This window comes from Panthera pardus, unplaced genomic scaffold (assembly GCF_024362965.1).
Source record: "Panthera pardus isolate Hobbes unplaced genomic scaffold, ASM2436296v1 HiC_scaffold_6, whole genome shotgun sequence".
Classification (NCBI taxonomy): domain Eukaryota; kingdom Metazoa; phylum Chordata; class Mammalia; order Carnivora; family Felidae; genus Panthera; species Panthera pardus.
Genome location: NW_026526991.1, coordinates 2,931,979 through 2,952,563, shown reverse-complemented (window position 1 = coordinate 2,952,563; position 20,585 = coordinate 2,931,979). Strand labels below are relative to the sequence as shown.

Here is a 20,585-nt window from a genome sequence, read left to right as displayed (position 1 = left end):
TTTCTCCAAATGATATCCTTTTGGTATCTTAGTGATGATTTCTTTAGGATACATTTCTAAAAACAATTTATAGGTAAAAGAGATAGATAAAAATTAGGGATTTTAGTATTTACTGCCTGCCTAATTATGGTATATGGTTTAGTTTTTTCCTACTCCACTTTAAAAAAATAACTACCCTCAACTCCAAAACACATATATAAATAATCATTTATTAAGTGTATAATAAAGGCCAAATACAATAGAATTAGAGATAAAAATCTAGATTAAAGTACTCACTTATAATTAGCTATTTAAGCAACTATAAGCATTGTTTACAAAGTACAAACAGATAAAAAGGATTTTTAAATGTTAAAGGCCAAGATAATTACCCAAAGATGTCAAACTTACTGGGTTGAGAGTTCCAGGCTGAGCTAACTGTCCATGGTGCTGAAGAGGAGAGGTTTGCCGGGGTCCAATTGGGGGCTGGGGCATACTCATCTGGCCAAATTGATTCATACCTGTGAGTAAGTACAAAATATTAGATCTGAATGCCTTCATGGAATTGGAGAACTAAAGACAGAATTCTGATTCTGTGACATTTTATCAGGACAAATAAAGGAACCGGTTTTCAACTGTGAATGAATTGGTTCCATTTACAGCCACACTGTTACTTAACATAAGGTCTCTGAATAAAATTTTACAATTTAGAATAAAATCCATCTTGACTGGTTGTTTTTATTTTTAATAATTTTTTTTAAGTTTATGCATTTACTATTGACACAGAGAGCACAAAAGCTAGGCAGAGGCAGAGAGAGGGAGACACAGAATCTGAAGCAGGCTCCAGGCTCCAAGCTGTCAGCACACAATCCAACACAGAGCTCGAACCCACAGACCATTAGGTCATGACCTGAGCCAAAGTCAGACACCTAACCGACTGAGCCACCTAGGTGCCTGGACCAGTTGTTTTTAAAAAAAAAAAAAAAAAAAAAAATTTTAGCATTTATTTATTATTGAGAGTTAGAGAGAGACAGTGCATGAGCATGGGAGGGGCAGAGAGAGAGGGAGACACAGAATCTGAAGCAGGCTCCAGGCTTTGAGCTGTCAGCACAAGCTTGATGCGGGCCTCAAACTCACAAACCGTGAGATCATGACCTGAGCTGAAGTTGGACGCTTAACCCACTAAGCCACCCAGGCGCCCTTGGACTGGTTGTTTTTAAATGGATGCTCAACCATTTCATGTCTTTGCCACCTGCCAGCCAAACTGTGTTCCACACCCTTCCTTTCTCCTTGGGCTCCAAATCCAAAATATGTTCTGATTTCTCAAGTAGGATACACGCTGCTGGGCTGAGGCAGGAATTAAGGTGACAAGAATAGTATTTAAAAAAAAATTTTTTTTAATCTTTATTTTTGAGAGAGATACAGAGTGCAAACGGGGGAGGAGAAGAGAGAGAGGGAGACAGAATCCGAAGCAGACTCCAGGCTCTGAGCTGTCAGCACAGAGCCTGACACAGGGCTTGAACTCACACACTGCGAGATCATGACCTGAGCCGAAGTCAGATGATTAACCAACTGAACCACCCAGGCGCCCCAAGAATAATTTTATAGTACACCAGAGACTGTTTTAAAAAGCCATGGTTGGGCACCTTGGTGGCTCAGTCAGTTGAGCATCTGACTCTTGATTTTGGCTCAGGTCACGATCTCACAGTCTGTGGGGTCGAGCTCCACATTGGGTTCCACGATGACAGTGTGGAGCCTGCTTGTGATTCTCTCCCTCAAAACAAATAAACTTTGAAAATAAAAAAGCTATGGTGAGGGGCACTTGGCTGGCTCAGTTGGTAGAGCATGGGACTCTCGATCTCAGAGTTATGAATTCAAGCCCCATGTTGGATGCTGGACGTGGAGCTTACTCTGAAAAAAAAAAAAAGCCATGGTTAAATAAATATATGGATTTATTTCATAACTTACCAGGCTGTGGAGTTATCCGAGGCATCATCTGGTTTGGCACACTGCCACGGATCATAGATGGGTCAGGCAGAGGGCCATCTAGGGTAGAATAGAGAAATGGTTAGAAAATCATCTTTGGCAAGCGGCACTTTTGTTTAAAAAAAAACAAAACACAAAATATCTTTAGTAGTATCTTGAAAAATTCAGCCTGAATCTCCAAAGAATAAAGCTATGAATTTAGACAAGAACCTGAAGAAAACTGTTAGTTCTGGAATATAAGAAAAGCCTCCAAATAATTACAGTATATCCTATGCTTTCTTTCAGTGCTGACAAGAAAATAATGTAAATTCTTAACTTTGAAGAAAAGAGAAAGGCTATTATAGCATTTAATATGCTACTATTTGACTAAACTGTTTGAATTAAGCTGTTTTTGGTTGTTATGCAGGAGAATGTCTTCAACAGACAGCTACAGATTTTGTTCAGTGACCAGATTTGATTGTATACCCCAATAATAGGTGTTTTTATGCGCACAAACCCACTGTGAACACTGACTTTAAATAATTCAGGTACTCTATTGCTCTACATATTGTGCACACCTCTTAAATACAAAAGTAGAAAGAATTAAAAAAGACATCAATATGTAAACACGGTTGACCCTTGACCAACATTTGAACTCTGCAAGTCCACTTACATGTGGACTTTTTTGGCAAATGTGTATTTCTTATGATTCTTTCCTGCAGCTTATTTTTCTATAGGAACACAGTATTTAACATACTTAACAGGCAAAATATGTGTTATCTGTTTGTTATCCCTGAGGCTTCTGGTCAACAGATTTTTTTGGGAGTCAAAAGTTTTATGTGGATTTTAAACTGTGCAGGGGTTGGAGCCCCTAACCCCTTGGTTGTTTAAGGGTCAACTGTATGTAACTTCTAGTGTTTTCATGGATTATTTGCACATCTTCTAGCACAGACCTTCCAACTTTTCTCCACATCATCGTGTAGATCAAATAATATTTCTATAGCACCGTGGGAAAAGACAGGATGCTTGTAGTGACCCAACTCTGCCTTGGACACCTCCTGACCCAAAGTGCTACTGCACTCAAATCTCAGACACACTTGTGACGACTACGCTCTAAAGAGAAGCCTACAGTGTGCTATACTAACTAGTAACAGAAATGATCACACAACTAAGTGGGTTAGTGCAATTCAAGTTAACTAAATCCATCAAGATTTGCCACTAATATTGCTCCTAATAAAACTATAATACAGTCAAATTGAATACTGGAGAGAATTCTGAACATTTATTCATATACTCTTTTATCCACAATTGTGCAAGATTTCTAAAAATTACATATATACCCTATGTTCACTATATAAAAATTAGAGAATAGAGATAAACCTGTATAGTTTTAATTTTCCACATGTATATTCATCTACACTTTACATAAAAGCAAAATTTTCACCTAATATACAAGGAACTTTTTTCCCTGTCAATAACACAGATAAGTGTTGCAAGCTAAATGCCAGCAGAGACCAGGCAGTCAGTACCAGTCAGTGGGAAAGACCAGGCATCTGAAACAGGGAAAAGGGAGCAACTGAGATGAAGTGGGAAAAGCACAACTATGATGACAAGCAGCCATTACTCTAGTGAGAGGCTGTGGTGCCGCTGTGGGGAAGACAGGGCCAAATATGCTAGATCCTTCCATCTCTAAAGAAACCAGGAATCTATGTATTTTTAAGTGTGGTTTGTTTTTTTTTTTTTAAGTTTATTTATTGCAAGGAGGGGGGGTGGGGGGGGGGGTGGTGGAGAGTAGAGACAGAGGGAGACAGAATCCCAACCAGGTTCCGCATGGTCAGCGTGGAGCCTGATGTGGGGCTTGAACATATGAACGGTGAGATCATGACCTGAGCTGAAATCCAGAGTAGGACACTTAACTGAACCACCCAGGCACCCCTATGCAAAATCTTTTCAAATACATGAAAATATTCAGATGAAAAAACAAAAACCTAATTCTACTGCCTACAGCTGGCTCACTTTCATTTACAACTATAATGCACATGATGGTTTTTACTGACTGCATGGTATAAATGTGCAATGAAACCTACTGTGGGCCCAGGAGGCAGCTCTTAAATTTTATCATAAGGGGGGCACCTGGGTGGCTCGGTCAGTTGGGCGACTGACTTCAGCTCAAGTCATGATCTCACAGTTCATGAGTTCGAGCCCTGTGTCGGGCTCTGTGCTGACAGCTCAGAGCCTGGAGCCTGCTTCGGATTCTGTGTCTCCCCCTCTCTCTATCCCTCCCCTGCTCATGCTCTATGTCTGTTTCTCAATAATAAATAGATGTTAAAAATAAAAAAACTCTTAAAAAATTTTATCATAAGGAACATATGAACATTTGAAGAACATTTTGATGACAATTTTTATTTAGATAAAAAATATGTATATATACATATACACATAAAACCATTAATTAAAATGTTTATCATTCACATCTAGATAAATGCCTCAAGGCAAAATACACACCTAGATTGAACAAATTCCTTATAACACACAACACTAAATATATCCAAGTAAGCCTATCACCACCCCCTACCCCCCACCAAGCAACCAATATTAACAAATTAGCATTGGGGCACCTGGTTGTCTCAGTTAAGCATCTAACTCTTGATTTTGGCTCAGGTCATGATCTCATGGTTCATGAGATCAAGTCACACACTGGGCTCTGGGATGAGTGTGGGGCCTGCCTGGGATTTTCTCTCTCTCTCCACACACACACACACACACACACACACACACACACACACACCCCGCTGGTGCATGTGCTCTCTCAAAAAACAAAAAACAACCCCTCCTCCCATCCAACCACACAGATAATATACATACTTGTCAACTCTCAAAGTTTTTAGGTTTGCAAAAAAAAAAAAAAAAAAAAAAAAAAAAAAAAAAAAAAAAAAAAAAAAAAAAATTGAGAAGTCAGCTACTTATTCAACCTCACTAATAATTAGGTTCATCATTTTCACATTACATATAATGTATATTGCTTATATTCACTTATTATAAACATCTTTCCAGGCCAATACAAATACCTACCATAGCCACCCTTTGATTATATAATGCATGCCCTTTACAAACAAAACAAACTTTACAGAAATATAAAAATTGGAAAGTTCAAGTCTTCTATATTCCTTCCTCTTACCCGTAATCATTTTCTCATGCAAATATATAAATGAGATAGAAATAAATCATACTCAGTATATCACATTAAATGAGTATGAAAACTGTGATATAATTGGTATTACATTCCATTAGTTTCAAGCGTACATGATTTGATATTTATGTTACAAAAGATGACCACAGTACGTCTTTGTCAAGTTTTTTTTTCTTGTGATGAGAACTTTTAAGATATACTTTTATCAAGTTTCAAATGCCCAATACAGTATTATTTTTTTATTAAAAACATTAAAAAATTTTTTTTTAATGTTTACTTTTGAGAGACTGAGCACAAGTGCGGGAGGAGCAAGCGAGAGAGACACACAAAATCCAAAGCAGGCACCAGGCTCTGAGCTGTCAGCAGAGCCCGCTGTGGGGTTTGAGCCCATGAACCACAACATCATGACCTGACGTTTAACCGACTGAGCCACCCAGGTGCCCCTACGGTATTATTAACTACAGTCACCAAGTTGTATATTACACATCCTCAGGAGTTATTTATAACTGCAAGTTTGAACCTTTTGATCTCTTTTACACATTTCAGCCACCCCATACCGCTGCCATCCCTCCCTCCACCTGCCTCTGGCAACCACCAAACTGTTATCTAGAAGCTCATTTTTTTTAAGATTCCAAATTCTAGGGAAATCATATGCTATGTCTTCTTGACTGATTTCACTTAGCATAATGCTCTCAAATTCCATCCATGTTGGGGCGCCTGGGTAGCTCAGTCGGTTAAGCGGCCGACTTCGGCTCAGGTCATGATCTCGCGGTCCGTGAGTTCAAGCCCCGCGTCGGGCTCTGTGCCGACAGCTCAGAGCCTGGAGCCTGTTTCAGATTTTGTGTCTCCCTCTCTCTGACCCTTCCCCGTTCATGCTCTGTCTCTCTCTGTCTCAAAAATAAATAAACGTTAAAAAAAAAGTTAAAAAAAAAAAAATTCCATCCATGTCACAAATGGCAAGACTTCCTTCTTTTTTATGACTGAATAGTACTCTGGGGGTGTGTGTGTGTGTGTGTGTGTGTGTGTGTGTGTGCGCCTGAGCACACATTTTCTTGATTGATGGATATATCTTGGCTATTGTAAATAATGCTGCAATGAACATGGGGGTGCAAATATGTTTACCTTATTAAACTAGTTTCTTCCTTATGGTGCATTTTGGGCTTTTTAACCTAATCAAATTAATCATTCCTTTTCTTTATAGTTTGATTTTATTTTCTGGATGTTTCATCATCTACTTTAAGACAGTGATGAGCTAGGTTTGGTTGGGCAATTGTCTTTTCTTTCAAGAAAACTTTCTTCTATTACTTTTTAATTACAATTTTCTTTATTTAACATATCTTAACGATTTACAGCAGACTGGGAAGACAAAATGCCGGGGGGGGGGGGGAGGTTTGACTCCTGATTCTGCCATTCACTAACTGTGTGACCATAGCAAGTTAGGCAACCTTTCTATGCCTTAGTTTCTTACTGGTAAAATGGGGATAATAGTACCTAACATTGGGTTTCTGAATCTCTCAAATTTTTTTCTATATATCTATCATCTCTCTACTGACTTAAAAAAAAAAAATGTTTATTTCTGAGAGGCAGACAGAGTACGAAGAGGTGAGGGCAGAAAGAGAGAGGGAGACACAGAATCTGAAGCAGGCTTCAGGCTCTGAACTGTCTGCGTGGAGCCCGATATGGGGCTTGATCTCATGAACTGTGAGATCATCACTTGAGCTGAACTCAGACACTTAACTGACTGAGCCACCCAGGTGCCCCTGATTTTTTTCTTCTTAATTTAAGATCTAAGACCCAATGTGGGGACTTAAACTCATGACCCTGAGATCAACAGTCACATGCTGCACCAACTGAGCTAGCCAGGCACCTCATATTTAGTATCTTTTTAAGCCATTTTTTCTTATCTTCTGTGTTTTGTTATTGCTAATCTGGTTTTAAACTCAGTCAACTCTCCCATTTCCTTTTCCATCCCCTGCTGTCTTTTTATGTCTGTGTGTAGTAATTTTTTCTTTTGAAAATTTTTTTCTGTAATAACTCTCCCTTGCAGTTGTAATTATCTACCTGACCACAGGAGGAATTCCTTTATCTCTGTATAGGGAGGGATCCCCTCAGGGTGTGTGTGTGCTATGTGCTCAAGAGGGTAGGTGGTATTACTTTAGAGGGGTTTCTCTGGCAGCCACACCTTGCCCTTCACCTTTAAGTGGAGGGTTCCAGATGGTTGGTTAAATCTGTTCAATCTTTCAACTGCCTGGGTAAAAAGGGGATGCTCTGGAGAAGCCTCAAAATATTCTAGTGTATAGTGTATGGTTACTTTAGCAGTGCAATACTGGAGGCACTTTTAGGATGTTTCTAAACATCCTGTCGGATGTTTCAATAGTATAAATTACGTTACTGTGAATATTTCTACGCAACTGTACATTACTTTGTATTTCTAAAAATGTAACAACTGGATTTAAGGTAATGAAAAAAAAACATTTAAATTCTTACCAACAGCATATTCCAGAACCATGTTACCATACAGTCATTAACACCCACTCTAACCTTTAGAGATGCCAAAAGGTCATAATGATTTTACTTGTTCTTTCCTTTCCCCATTTTTCATCTTTCCCCCCAAGTCATATACTAAGGAAATTATACCTTTAACACTGAAAATACTTTCCTTGGTTTGTCTATTAATTACACTAATGGTATCTTCTGTTGTCATTTTTTTTCCCTCAAAACTTCTAGGCAGTATCTAAAGATGTTTCTTGTTTTATTTTATATTTTCTTCTATACATTCTGTGTACTACTTTCAATTTTTAGCTTAAAATTTCAAACTTCTCATTCTTCTACAATTTGCATATGGGATAGGGTGGGGATCTCATTCTACACAAGGCCAGATTTAGTATAAGCTAAAGGTCAACATATCCTTAGGGCTATTCAGTGCCATTAGCACTGGTTCCTGCCTTCACCCCTACCACACTGCTTCCACCCCCACGAGACTACAATTTAGTATCTGTAGACGTTCAACTTGGCTCCAATTTCTCCAGACAAAAACTACCAGAAAACGAACTCCAGAAAGCGCTACTGCACCCAAGTGTCTCAGGTTTGCCCACCTGTCTCTATACCTTAGGTGCTGTCCTGGTTTAGACCATCAGCACTGAATCCAGTCTTGACTTTCTTGTTTTTGAACATCTGCTCTCCTACCTACTCAAAACACAGCTGCTTTTCCTTTGTCAGTGGGCCTCCTTGTACACTCTTTCTCTGCCAAAAATGCTGTTCCTCTTCTCAATTCTTCTCCCACCGTGGCCCAATGAGAACACTGCAGTTAACAAACGGAGCTGCTAAAGGCAAGTGGCAACCAGCAGTTCTCCATTTTACTACTTTGAGGCCTGAGGGAGATGAATTTTGAGCCCACCAAAAATCCTGGCATATGAGTTGGTACCTATTCACTCAGCTGGCACTATCTACAGGTAATCGGCTTTCCCTGACTCAAGATACACAGAATTTCTGCTATCATAGCCTTTCTCACATCATTTAATATAGCCTGTGTTCTTCCTCATCACTGTGTACCTAACTCCTTATGTCACTGCTTGAAACCTTGTCATCAGTCAGTGAATAAGGCAATGCATAATCATCTTGGCTATCTGGTTAATTCACTAGGTTGAGAAGGCTGCTATACCAGAATACTAAAACTGTCAAGATGAATTTTTATTATTTATTTATTTATTTATTTTTTAATGTTTATTCATTTTTGAGAGACAGAGCATGAGCAGGGGAGGGGCAGTGAGAGAGAGAGAGAGGGAGACACAGAATCTAAAGCAGGCTCCAGGCTCTGAGCTGTCAGCACAGAGCCTGACAAGGGGCTCGAACCCACAAACTGCGAGATCATGACCCGAGCTGAAGTCGGACACTCAACCGACTGAGCCACCCAGGCGTCCCTCAAGATGAATTTTTAAATGCTTCTAGGGGCGGCACCCGGGTGGCTCAGTCGGTTAAGCATCTGACTTCAGCTCAGGTCATGATCTTGCGGGTCATGAGTTTGAGCCCCGCATCAGGCTCTGTGCTTACAGCTCAGAGCTTGGAGCCTGCTGTGGACTCTGTGTCTCCCTTTCCCTCTGCCCCTGCCCTGTTGATGCTCTGTCTCTCAAATATTAACAAAAATTAAATGCTTTTGAAAAACAGTTCTTAGCCTTCAAACATTGTATCAAGAAGAAAGCGTGACAATGTTAAGGAACACAGTGTTGATCATTTGTTTAGGATGTATGAAAGCTGGTCAGGCCTCTGAACCTGTTCAGCACTGGCTGCCTACCAAATATAAGTCCATATAAGCCTGTAGGCTACCATTTTCTAGGTGTTCACTCAGAGAGAAGAGTATCTTGGGCTTCTAAAAATGATGCCAGACGATCAAAACACGTTAAGCACTATGACCAGAAATCTTAAACATACTGTTTAATTACTGCTCTTATGAAGGGTTGAATTATTTTCTTTGCAAAGGCAAAAAAGGATCATTCAAAAACTCTAGAAAAGTTATACAAGCTAATGCAAATTAGTGACTTTGGCTAGAAAACATTTTATTACCATTTTCTTCCCCAAAACAGCTATAATGAAAAGCACTTACTGGAAGTCATTCCTGGTTGTGGCTGCCCCATATTAGGCCCTGGATTCATAGAAACTGGTACCATGCCTGCAGCACTTGGTAGCATGTTTTGTTTCTGTAGTCTAGTCCTTCGTTTTTCTTCTAGTTCTTTCTGGATCTTATAGATTTTCTCAGCTAGCAGGTGGTAGTATTCGGCCTTTTTGAATTTTGAAAACAAAACACAGATAAGGAAAAAAGAGGAATTACTATTAGGTAACAGAAAAAATGAACAAAGAACGGATATTAGCTTCATTTACAGATACAGGAGAAACCCAAAGAGGGAAAAAATCTATTCCCCTTTTAAAAGTTTTTATTTTGATTCCAGTTAGTTAATATACAATGTTATATTAGTTTCAAGTGTACAATGTAGTGATCCAAAACTTCATATGTCACCTGGTGTTCATCACAAGTGCATACCTTAGTCCGCAACATCTATTTCACCCATCCTCCCCACCCTCGCCTCTCCTCTGATATAACCACCATAAAAATCTACTTTCTTAGATCATCCCAGATGTGAGTTCATGTTTGGAATCATCATGTGAAAAGCAGCTTTGTTATGAAGCTACATAGTAAAGCATGACCTCTCAAAGTAGGTTAATGAAATATATGCTGGCAATTTACGGCACATGCAAAGAATATGCTACATTTTGGAAAAGTGCCAACTTAGAGAAGAATGTTCAACTGATATAGAGAAAATGGAATACTACTTGAGATGAACATACCAAGCAGCTGATTCACCATTATTCTAGTGAAAATAGCACAGAGCTGGTAACAGTTCAACCACTTTTGAAGTTGACAGAAGGACAACCCAGATAAAGTGCCACACGAGTACACTGGATTATTAAGAGGAAAAACGTAAGATTCTTGATGACATACGCCTGAAGAAAATTGCTTTGTTATCTTGACTGTGCAGTGAGACTAAGGACAGCTGAAGGGTATCCTCTAAAGTACGGTATTGTTTGTACATGTTACGAAAAGAAACAAACAACTAGGATAGGTCTATTTCTGACTTTATGTAGAAAAATAGATACCCGATTATTTGCAGATTCGTACATGTCTCCTTCCACTTTCCGGGCATACGCAACCAAGTTTTCCATCCGTCTGTCTTTTAAAGCAGCAGGATCCGGAGTAGGAAATATGGCTTGAACTCTGGGAACAGAAAATTCTACCACTATTATATCATGTCAACTTTTCATTCTCATCATGGAAACGTCCAGTACCTTATAAACTTTTTCCTGGTTAGTACTTTCTCATTTCTGTGCAATGTACACATTATGTAAAACAAAAAATGGTGGATGTGCTCAAATATTAAATGATACAGACCAAATGAAATGGTCTCTGTGGTAAACAAAGGGTCTCCCCAATCAGAACATTAAAAAATGACACCATAATAACCCCCTCTGGTTCCTGTCACGCTAACATAGGAGCAAAAAAATTATACTCTGCTATTTGCATAAAGGAAGTGAGGAAACCTGACCTTTCTCATTGTTTTTAAGTAGAGCGGCCTTCAGATCCTTCTACTCTCAATTTATTCAGCTTAATAAAACCTAATAATCACTACAAAATCTCTCAAGACCAAAAACTTCAAATGGAAGGGGCAGAAATGCATAACGATTCTGCCAAATTCAGTGTCTTTTACTTTCTAACAGTTCCCTACAAAATGTTTGGCACTAGGGTTCCTGAAGATTTGACCAACACTTTTCCAGCCTCTAATTTTATTATTTGGAGATTTCGTGTTCACTTGTGTAGGACTTGAAGAAAACCAGGTGGGGAAGAAATAAATGGAAGTTTAGAAGAATATTTTGAGTTGGTAAAAATTTCGCAAGCATATAATGTCAAGTCAGATGATCGATCCCAAATAATCCATCGTCTGCTATGAGAGAACAGGTGCTAAACAACTGGAGTATCGCAAAAGAAGTTTGCTTTGCTTATTCCTTTTTAATTCATTTTATTAAAACCTTAGGGTTTTCTTGTCAAATTCCACTTCTGGTACCATTGATTTTGCATTCCTAAACGAAAGTCAAATGTAACTGATACGCTAATGTAATATAAAAATTAGTTTAGATAAAAAATAGACCACACAGCTCTAAGCCAATAAAAAATATGGATGGACTGAAAGAGACCCTTCTATTAAGTGGAGAAAAAATGAAAAAAGACTGCTTTCCCCGAGGAGAAAAATGCTGGATGTCACTCAAAGTGCAAGTTCCATAGCAATGAGCAAGGTTCAAGCTCTGTTTTTTTTTGTAATATTGGGCACATTACATTTTACTGTTCTCGCTTTCCCCTCCTTCACCTGTTTAGACCTCTTTAAAGAAGAGGGTGGCTGAATGGCTGGCATCCATCAACTCCATAACAAACAATGCAGAGGTATCTCACCAACTACTGACATGCACATCCGGAGGGCCAGAAGACCATAGAGGAGCCACTCTACCAGGTTAAACTTGTCAACATCATAAAAGCTTTAATAGGGATAAAGGAAAAGAGTGTTGCCACCACTATATTCTAAAGAGCTGGTTTTCCTTTTAAAATTTGACTTTTGCAAAGGCAGTGACACTAAAATGAGCAATTTTTATATAATATATTGAAAACTGCCACTAGGTAAAATAGTTCACACGCTGTTAAAGCCGTAATACTCCTACAAACGATGGTGGAAAGGCTCAGAAGCAGAACAAGCAGCAAGACAGTCACAGGAGCAGAAGCATTAGCAGCAATAGCCAGACTACAGAAAAATCAATAATACTCCTCTTGTGGTTAAGTGCCTGGCAGATCGGTACCATGTTGACATGGTAACTCTCTATGAATAAGACATGCCTATAATCTTACAGTTTGTGAACAAGATGATTTCGAAGATCCTGAGTAATATCTTCATGCCACTGTTTCCGAATTCCAGTATTAGATGGTTGAGCTGCTGTTGGCATAGGACCTAGGGAGGCCACACTGGCATTTTCACTCATCATTGGGCTTTAAAAAGATATTGTGAAATAGTTTTAGTGAAGAAGGCAGGAGAAAAAAGATCTCATTTAAAGAGAGCTGACAGTGATTACTACAATGGGTCCAACATACTATGACAAATTTCTTTACATCAAGAAATCTAGGGGAAATTGTGTGTGTGTTTGTATTTGTATGAGGCAGAGTTAACCCACAACACTTCATCATGTGGAGGGGAGGAGGAAGTCTTGGGTTTAGAAGACTTACGTGTTATGTTTTAAGACTAAACTTATTTTGACACAGCATATCTCAGGGAATCACTGGTAATGGATTAATTCTTACCACTGGGATAGAGCAAACTCATTTTTTAAGCAATTGCACACTTGCAACTTCCTACTATATTCGGGGAAGGTACTGATCACCCCAGATAATTGATATAATTTCACATAAGATTGTAGAAAGCCAAAAGTATGGCCTCCAATATACTACTTGTCTTTATCCATCAAGGATGGCTTCAAATCGGGGGGAAAAAAACAAACAAACAAAAACAGAAAAGGAATTTGAACAGGAGTATGAAACATGACACAGGGCAAATATCAAGAAAAAAAACTTACTTTTGAGAATTTATGGCTGAATGCAACATTGAGTCAGAAAGAAGATTCGATGTTTGAACCCCTACACCTCCATTTACTCCCATAGGACTAGCACCTAGGACAAAACAAAAAACGAGATTGAATATTTTAAATACCAATACCAAAAAGAAAGAAAAGCTATAAAAGTACTAGAAGAACTTATCACAAGAAATTTGTATCCTTTCAAAGACCCAAAACCCAGAAGCCATAAGGACAAGATTTAGAAACTGGATGAGCAAAACCTAAAACCGCAACCGTTTAAATAACTATATACGCACATGTCCTTTCTTTCTTTTTTTTTTTTTTTAAACATTTATTTATTTTTGAGACAGAGAGAGACAGAGCATGAACGGGGGAGGGTCAGAGAGAGGGGGAGACACAGAATCCGAAACAGGCTCCAGGCTCTGAGTGGTCAGCACAGAACCCGACGCGGGGCTCGAACTCACAGACCGCGAGATCATGACCTGAGCCGAAGTCGGACGCTTAACCGACTGAGCCACCCAGGTGCCCCGCACATGTCCTTTCTTAAGCACAACTTACGCGAGGACATAGGGAACCTAAGTGCGATGATCCCTGGAGACTGGAATCAAAGACTGTGTTTTGGTAAAACATTTTGAATACTCCTTCAAACTGCCCTGAATAGTTCTATGTGCATACATTACCTCTTCAATTAGCAATTTTAATGAATAGTCTATTTCTTTAAAAACAAAAAACAGCAATATTGACACTAACCTAGATTTTCATGCGGTTAAAAAACTCTTCTAAAATACACAATTCTATTAATATACCTCTCAAGGTATATTAGTTAAAAACAAGGAAACAAAAGAAACTTCCCACTAAAATGCCAACAGTTGGCTAGATCTATAAACAACATTTAATGGAGAAAAATGCTGTTGCTTTCCTTCACCATGTTTCCTAAATAGTAAGGCACAAATTTGCTTCTGACAGCATCAGCCTGGCTCTGAAATGTAGTTACTGGAAATGGTCTTTTAAAACAGAATTGTATTGTTCCTAATTCTGTATTTGTCAATGTAAATACTCCATGTGTAAACACTCCTTTTTAGCGAAACTATATACCTATAACATTGATTCGCTTTACTGATGGCAACCATATGAAGAGGTAAAAGAAAAACGATTATAATGTACACCAATTTGCTTATCTCGTTGCCTTCTGATGGCACATGAAAACAGCAAAACATTCTCTCTGAAGTCTCCAGGTTCATCTAATATTTCACTGACTCTAAGAAATGGCTCAACCATAACCTGAAAAGGAATACCCTTACACCGGCCTGTATTTAAGATCCTAAGAGGGAGCATTCCCTTGAGAATACAAAAATGACGGAAGTCAGAAATTATTGGCACTGCCGGAGAAGAAGTCAGAAAGAAAAAAAAAAAAGGAATCATTAACACCTAAAACTCATCAAGAACACATTTTTGGGGGTGCCTGGATGGCTCAAGTCAGTTAAGTGTCCGACTCTTGATTTTGGCTCAGGTCATGATCTCATGGTTCGTGAGTTCAAATCCCGCCAGCCCGGGGGTCTGTGCTAAAGGCACAGAGACTGCTTGGGATTTTCTCCCTGCCCTCCCCTGCCACTCTTAAAATAAACAAACAAACTTAGGGGAAAAAACACGTGTTTTTTGTTTTCTAAGCCCTGGGAGGAATCTCATACTAATAAGACCTTTATAGAGTAGGTGAATTCAGTAGGTACTAGAAGATTAAGAACATGGTCAAATACAGTCAAGGAAGTCTTATAGTAAAAAATTCTAATTTAGGGCTCCAGAAAGGATTCTCTCTTCTTGCTACAGAATCTCTATAACCTGATATCTGTTAACAGATCCTGTAGTTCTGTCTACTTAATGCCCATCCAAACTAGAGAGGTCTCGAAGTAGAGGCCATGCCCCTTTCCTATGTGCACCCCCGCCCCCAGCACATGGCATATCTGAATGAATGCTATTTCTCATTTATTCAAATATCCGCATCAATCAAAGTACCTCCAATCTATAACTGAGAACGTTCCAGCATTACAGCTAGGTCTGCCACAATGGGTGTTGTATCCATACTACCAAGTCGTTACTATGAATGGGTCTTGGTATGCTTATAAGCATTAGTATAAATGTTTGCTTAGGGTACTTCATCCTATTCAGTACTCCACACCTCAGGTAAAGATGGTATGATACAGACCCATAAACATAAATACTACTTTTTCTAAACATCCAACAACCTGGGAAAACAACTAGCACTTATATCTACCAAACAGGTGAGATATGAGACCTTCAGAAGAGAGTACATAACAAAACCCAGGAGTTCTTGACAGTAATAGGGCCAGAATTTCCATAACATAGTTGAAAGATAACTAACCAATAATGTGAAGGTCAGTAATAAAACAAGAGAATAGGCCAGCTAAAGGCAAATAAAAAATCCTAAGACATTTTTATGCTGAAATTATTAAAGCCTGATCACATACACACAACCATACACGGCATATTCATTCCAAGAGTGTTTAATCTGGATTTAATTATAAGGATCGCTTCTCAGCCTTTTGGCTAAGATCAAGTGTGGATTTAATTATAAGGAAACAATCAGACTAATTCAAATTATAGGACAATCTACAGTGTTCATCAAAAGTCAGTGTGTGCTGAACAAAGAGAAGGAAGATGACTTCTAGATTAAGAGACAAAAAGCACGTAACAAACTGAATGGAAAAGCCCTGAATGACTGTGGGGGACAATTGGAGAAATTAAAATATAGACTGTACATTAGATGACATTATTAACAAATATTAAATTGTGTAGGCACAGTAACAGCACACTGTGGTTATGGAGAAGAATGTCCTTATTCTTAGGAAATACATGCTAAACTAGCAGGATATCTCGAGTACTCGAGTGCAGGATATCTCGAGTGTCAGGATATCTCGAGTACACGAAGAAATAAAGCAAATGTGGCAAAAATGTTGAAAATAAATAAATCTAGGTAAAAGGTATGCACAATGAACCAAAATCAAGAGTTGGATTTCAACCAACTGAGCCACCCAGGCACGCCACAAAAAGTGTTATTATGTTCCAAATTTCCTGACGAAGTTTTCCCCTCAATTTCTAATTATATATCCAATCTGCCCTCTTGGTAGGATCCCCAACAATACTTTAGCATTAAAATAATATGGGTGAGGGCACCTGGGTGGCTCAGTCAGTTAAGCATCCAACTCTTGGTTTCGGCTCAGGTCATGACCTCACTCACAGTTTCGTGGGTTCAAGCCCTGCAATGGGCTCTACACTGGCAGCATGGAGCCTGTTTGGGATTCTCTCTCTCTGCCCCTCCCCCACTCATGCTCTGTCTCTCTCAAAAATAAATAAATAGGGGTGCCTGGGTGGCTCTGTGAAGCGTCTGACTTCAGCTTAGGTCATAATCTCATGGTTCATGGGATGGAGCCTGATGCGGGGCTCCATGCTAATGGCATGGAGCATGGAACTTGCTTCAGATTCTGTGTCTCCCTCTCTCTCTCTCTCTCTCTCTGCCCCTCTCTTGCTTGTTGCTCTCTTTTGAAAATAAATAAATGAATTAAAAAAAAAAGTATGTGTGTATATATATACGTGTGTATGTGTGTGTATATATATATATATGTATATATACGTGTGTGTGTATATATATATACGCACACATATACACGCACACACACACAACACACACAGCACTAACCACTTGGGAGTCCAATCTTTGCAAAACATAAAAGATAAACATTTTACGTTGCTGAGTACATGGAAATATACTCAAGTAAATTGCTTTTGTTTACAAATGTGATAAAAATCTTACACTGTTAGGGGACACAACATAGTCCCGTTTGTGGATATAGTCTACCACATCAGGTTGGAACCTAAAATATCCTAAAATAAACACCATTAGTGGAAGAAAACAGAAGTGAAAAAAGCTTGTTTTAGTATTTTAAAATCACGACACATCAAAAATTAAGAAAATACAGTTAACGCTAATTTGAGTATTGAACCATGTATTTCTTTGATAATATGGCACTAGGCTAAGACCAAGATGCAACTTGAGTTACATTTCTGATCATCATCAAAATTTTTATATTCCTAGGTAAAATCCATTATAAAACTCTAATAATAACAGAAGCCTTAAAGGATCACTTTAAATACCCAATAAAACAATTTATAGTAATAACCTTTAGTGCAAACATCACTCACAAGTATAAAGTTTGGTTAAAACTAATTTCATACGATTTTGGTGTGAAGTGAAAAAGCAGTCCCACATTCATAATATGCAATAAAATACTTTTTTAAAACTCTCTTAAAGACTGCGGAGAAAATTACACGTCCTAATCATGGTGATTCCATTTTGATATTCAGTTCTTTTACTCTCTGAGTTTTAGGGAACTCAAAAATATGAAAACAGAGCACGCACCCTTCAACATAAACACACAAGATAATTAAAAAAAAAAATTTAATGTTTATTTTTGAGAAAGAGAGAGAGAGAGAGAGAGAGCAAGGGAGGGGCAGAAAGAGAGGGGGGGAGACACAGAATCCGAAGCAGGCTCCAGGCTCTGAGCTGTCAGCACAGAGCCTGATGCGGGGTAGAACCCACAAACTGTGAGATTATGACCTGAGCTGAAGTCGGATGCTTAACCGACTGAGCCACTCAGGCACCCCACAAGATTATTTTTAAAAGGGCTTTCATACATGGGGCGCCTGGGTGGCTTGGTAGGTTAAGCATCCAACTCTTGATTTCAGCTCAAGTCATGATCTCACGGTCTGTGAGTTCGTGCCCCATACCGGGCTCTGTGCTGACAGTGCAGAGGCGGCTTGGGATTCTCTAGTTTCCTATATCCCTCTGTCTCTCTGCCTCTACCCTACTGATGGGCGCTCGCTCGCTTGCTCTCTCAAAAATAAATAAAAAATAAATAAAAATAACACAAATAAAAGGGCTTTCATATGAAAGAAAAAACACTTCATATGTAAGTCTTTGCCTATCTGGGTTGGGCCTGATGAATAGAAAGCATGAGGCTATATATAACATGCCAGAAAGAGAGTGTATTCATATTAGTTTTTAATATGGGATTGAATACAACAAAAGAAATAAATGAGGTATCTAGAAGTTTTGGTTCACAATGATTATCACTAAAAAGGCACCACTGATTGAATTAACAAGAAATAAATGGAAACTTTAGATTAATTTTTAATCCTAAAATAAAGCCACTAAAAAAGGAAAAAGGTATCTCAAGAAACTAACTTTTAAACAATTTTGTGGCTATATACAAATGTACATACACAGATGATACAAAGGAGACAAAAAGAACAAAATTAGGAATTAAAACAGAAGTTTGAAAAATTAACAGGAAATAACCAGTTACAAAAATGAAAATCCAGGCCAGGCAGTAGAAAACCCAGGGGTAGAAAACTGCACTGGGTCAAGATCCTAAAACTCAAGGAAGAGTCTGGGTAACTTTTTGGGTAACATGGAAAGAGAGAAGAAAATAAGCAATCTTAAGTAAAAAAAGGTGAAGGGGCAGGGGAAGGAAGTCCTCAGATCTCTATTTTTGACCCCTTTTCATGTACTTGAATACATAAGAATTTGAAAACTAGCCTGAAGGGGTAGGATTAGCTCTTCATCCCAGTTTCTGGTCTAGTTTTTTAATAATCTCCTCACTCAATGATTATTTAACAAGTTAGCACTGCTTGTCAAGAAACTGTAATACATTCAAGTTAAAACCAACAAAAATCAACAAGATTACATTTCTGTAAGAGTAGCACGCTCAATTTTGCTTTCTCATTTAGAATCAAACAATAATGGGCAGAAACTAAAGGCTATTGCAAATATTATCCAGAGGATGACAATGGACTTCATAGGAAAAAGTATGATGCATTACTCAGTACCAGACTGTTTTCTAGAAAGTTATGGAAGAAATCATCAACAAGGACAAGCAGCTGCCTCTGGTATATAGATTATGATGAGACCTTTACACTACAATCTTTAAAAAATTACTTCAAGAAATTAATCATGTAACAAAAAAATTAAGAGATGGGGAGACACACACATACACACACAGACCAAAATAAACCAAGAAGATAATTCTGCATATTACATGGCATGTATACACATAACCAACATCACATCCGTCACAAGGGAAGACACAAACTTACTCATGTTGCTCATGGGCCGCATGCCTTGGGGAGACTGGCCAGACTGCTGAGTCTGCTGGCTCTTTGCTTGCACCTGGGGTTGCGTCGGCATCTGATTTACTTGATAGGGCAGCCCAAGAGCTGCATAGGCCCTTTCTATAGAGCTGGGATCAATCTGACTGACAGTGCTTAGGCTGGGGGTAGACTGCTGACCCACCCCTAGAGAGCTAGTATTTCCAAGTCCAACTGGTGCTCCAGTCAGAATTGCTAGAGAAGACAAAAGAGATGGGATTACAACGTTAAAGATGTGAGAAAAATAGACTAACCTATCTGAATGAATTTAGAAGACACAAAATTGTTACGTGATAATGAAACATCTCATATGAAACATCTCATTATGAAACAACACGCATCTTGTTTCCTGTTATTTCCCTGAAATAAATGTCTAGATGCAGAACTGAATGGTCAAAGGGGATCACTCTCACTGGCATGAAAGGCTTTTGATCCAGAGTACCCAAAAGCCTACCTACAGGCTGTATCAGTGTTCCCACCAACTATGTATGAATGACTCAGAACCATACAAATGCCAATACCAGGTAGCATTTCTGCTCAAGTGGTGAGAATGTCCTCTCTCTATTGAACTATTCCCTTATCCCAATTTTCTACTGGGCTATTTATGATTTCTTAATTAATTTATGGCATTTAATTACTTCTTCACATGTTGCACGTTTCCAAATCTGTCATTCACCACAAATGCTTAATATTTTGTTTCTAGAGAGGTATGGTAGCTCCACTTACATCTTTCTACTTTTGTCTTTGTCTCAGAAAAGCTCATCATCCTAGACTTCTAAAAATAATTTCAAACTTTTTCCCTTTCTCTTTAAATAACTTCAAAGTATCTAAATATTTAGACCACAGGTATAAAAGAGTAACTTGCCCAATGTCAAAGCAATGATCTTTTAAGTTTTCATGAATGTAAAAATGGAGCATTAATTCACCCTTTTTATACAGAGTAATGATTTAAAAAGTTTCTGGATCTTACTTTAGGTAATAAGCAGTTCAATCCTAACCTCATTAATATGAAGTTAATGGGAGTGGAAACAACCTAGTATGACAGCACAGGGCAGTCACAGAACTTCAAATAATC

At 38.5% G+C, this 20,585-nt stretch overlaps 1 protein-coding gene across 1 annotated transcript in view; it reads right to left on the bottom strand.

Annotated features, from left to right (window-relative positions):
• EP300 (E1A binding protein p300) overlaps window positions 1-20,585 on the bottom strand; it is an 83,840-nt gene that overhangs the window by 29,977 nt on the left and 33,278 nt on the right. The window contains exons 6-12 of the mRNA XM_053895690.1: window positions 19,460-19,705; window positions 13,292-13,385; window positions 12,573-12,710; window positions 10,781-10,898; window positions 9,732-9,906; window positions 1,945-2,022; window positions 388-497 (exon numbers count right to left, since the gene is read on the bottom strand). Coding sequence (XP_053751665.1) covers window positions 388-497; window positions 1,945-2,022; window positions 9,732-9,906; window positions 10,781-10,898; window positions 12,573-12,710; window positions 13,292-13,385; window positions 19,460-19,705 — 959 coding nt within the window. The remainder of the gene's footprint in view (window positions 1-387; window positions 498-1,944; window positions 2,023-9,731; window positions 9,907-10,780; window positions 10,899-12,572; window positions 12,711-13,291; window positions 13,386-19,459; window positions 19,706-20,585) is intronic.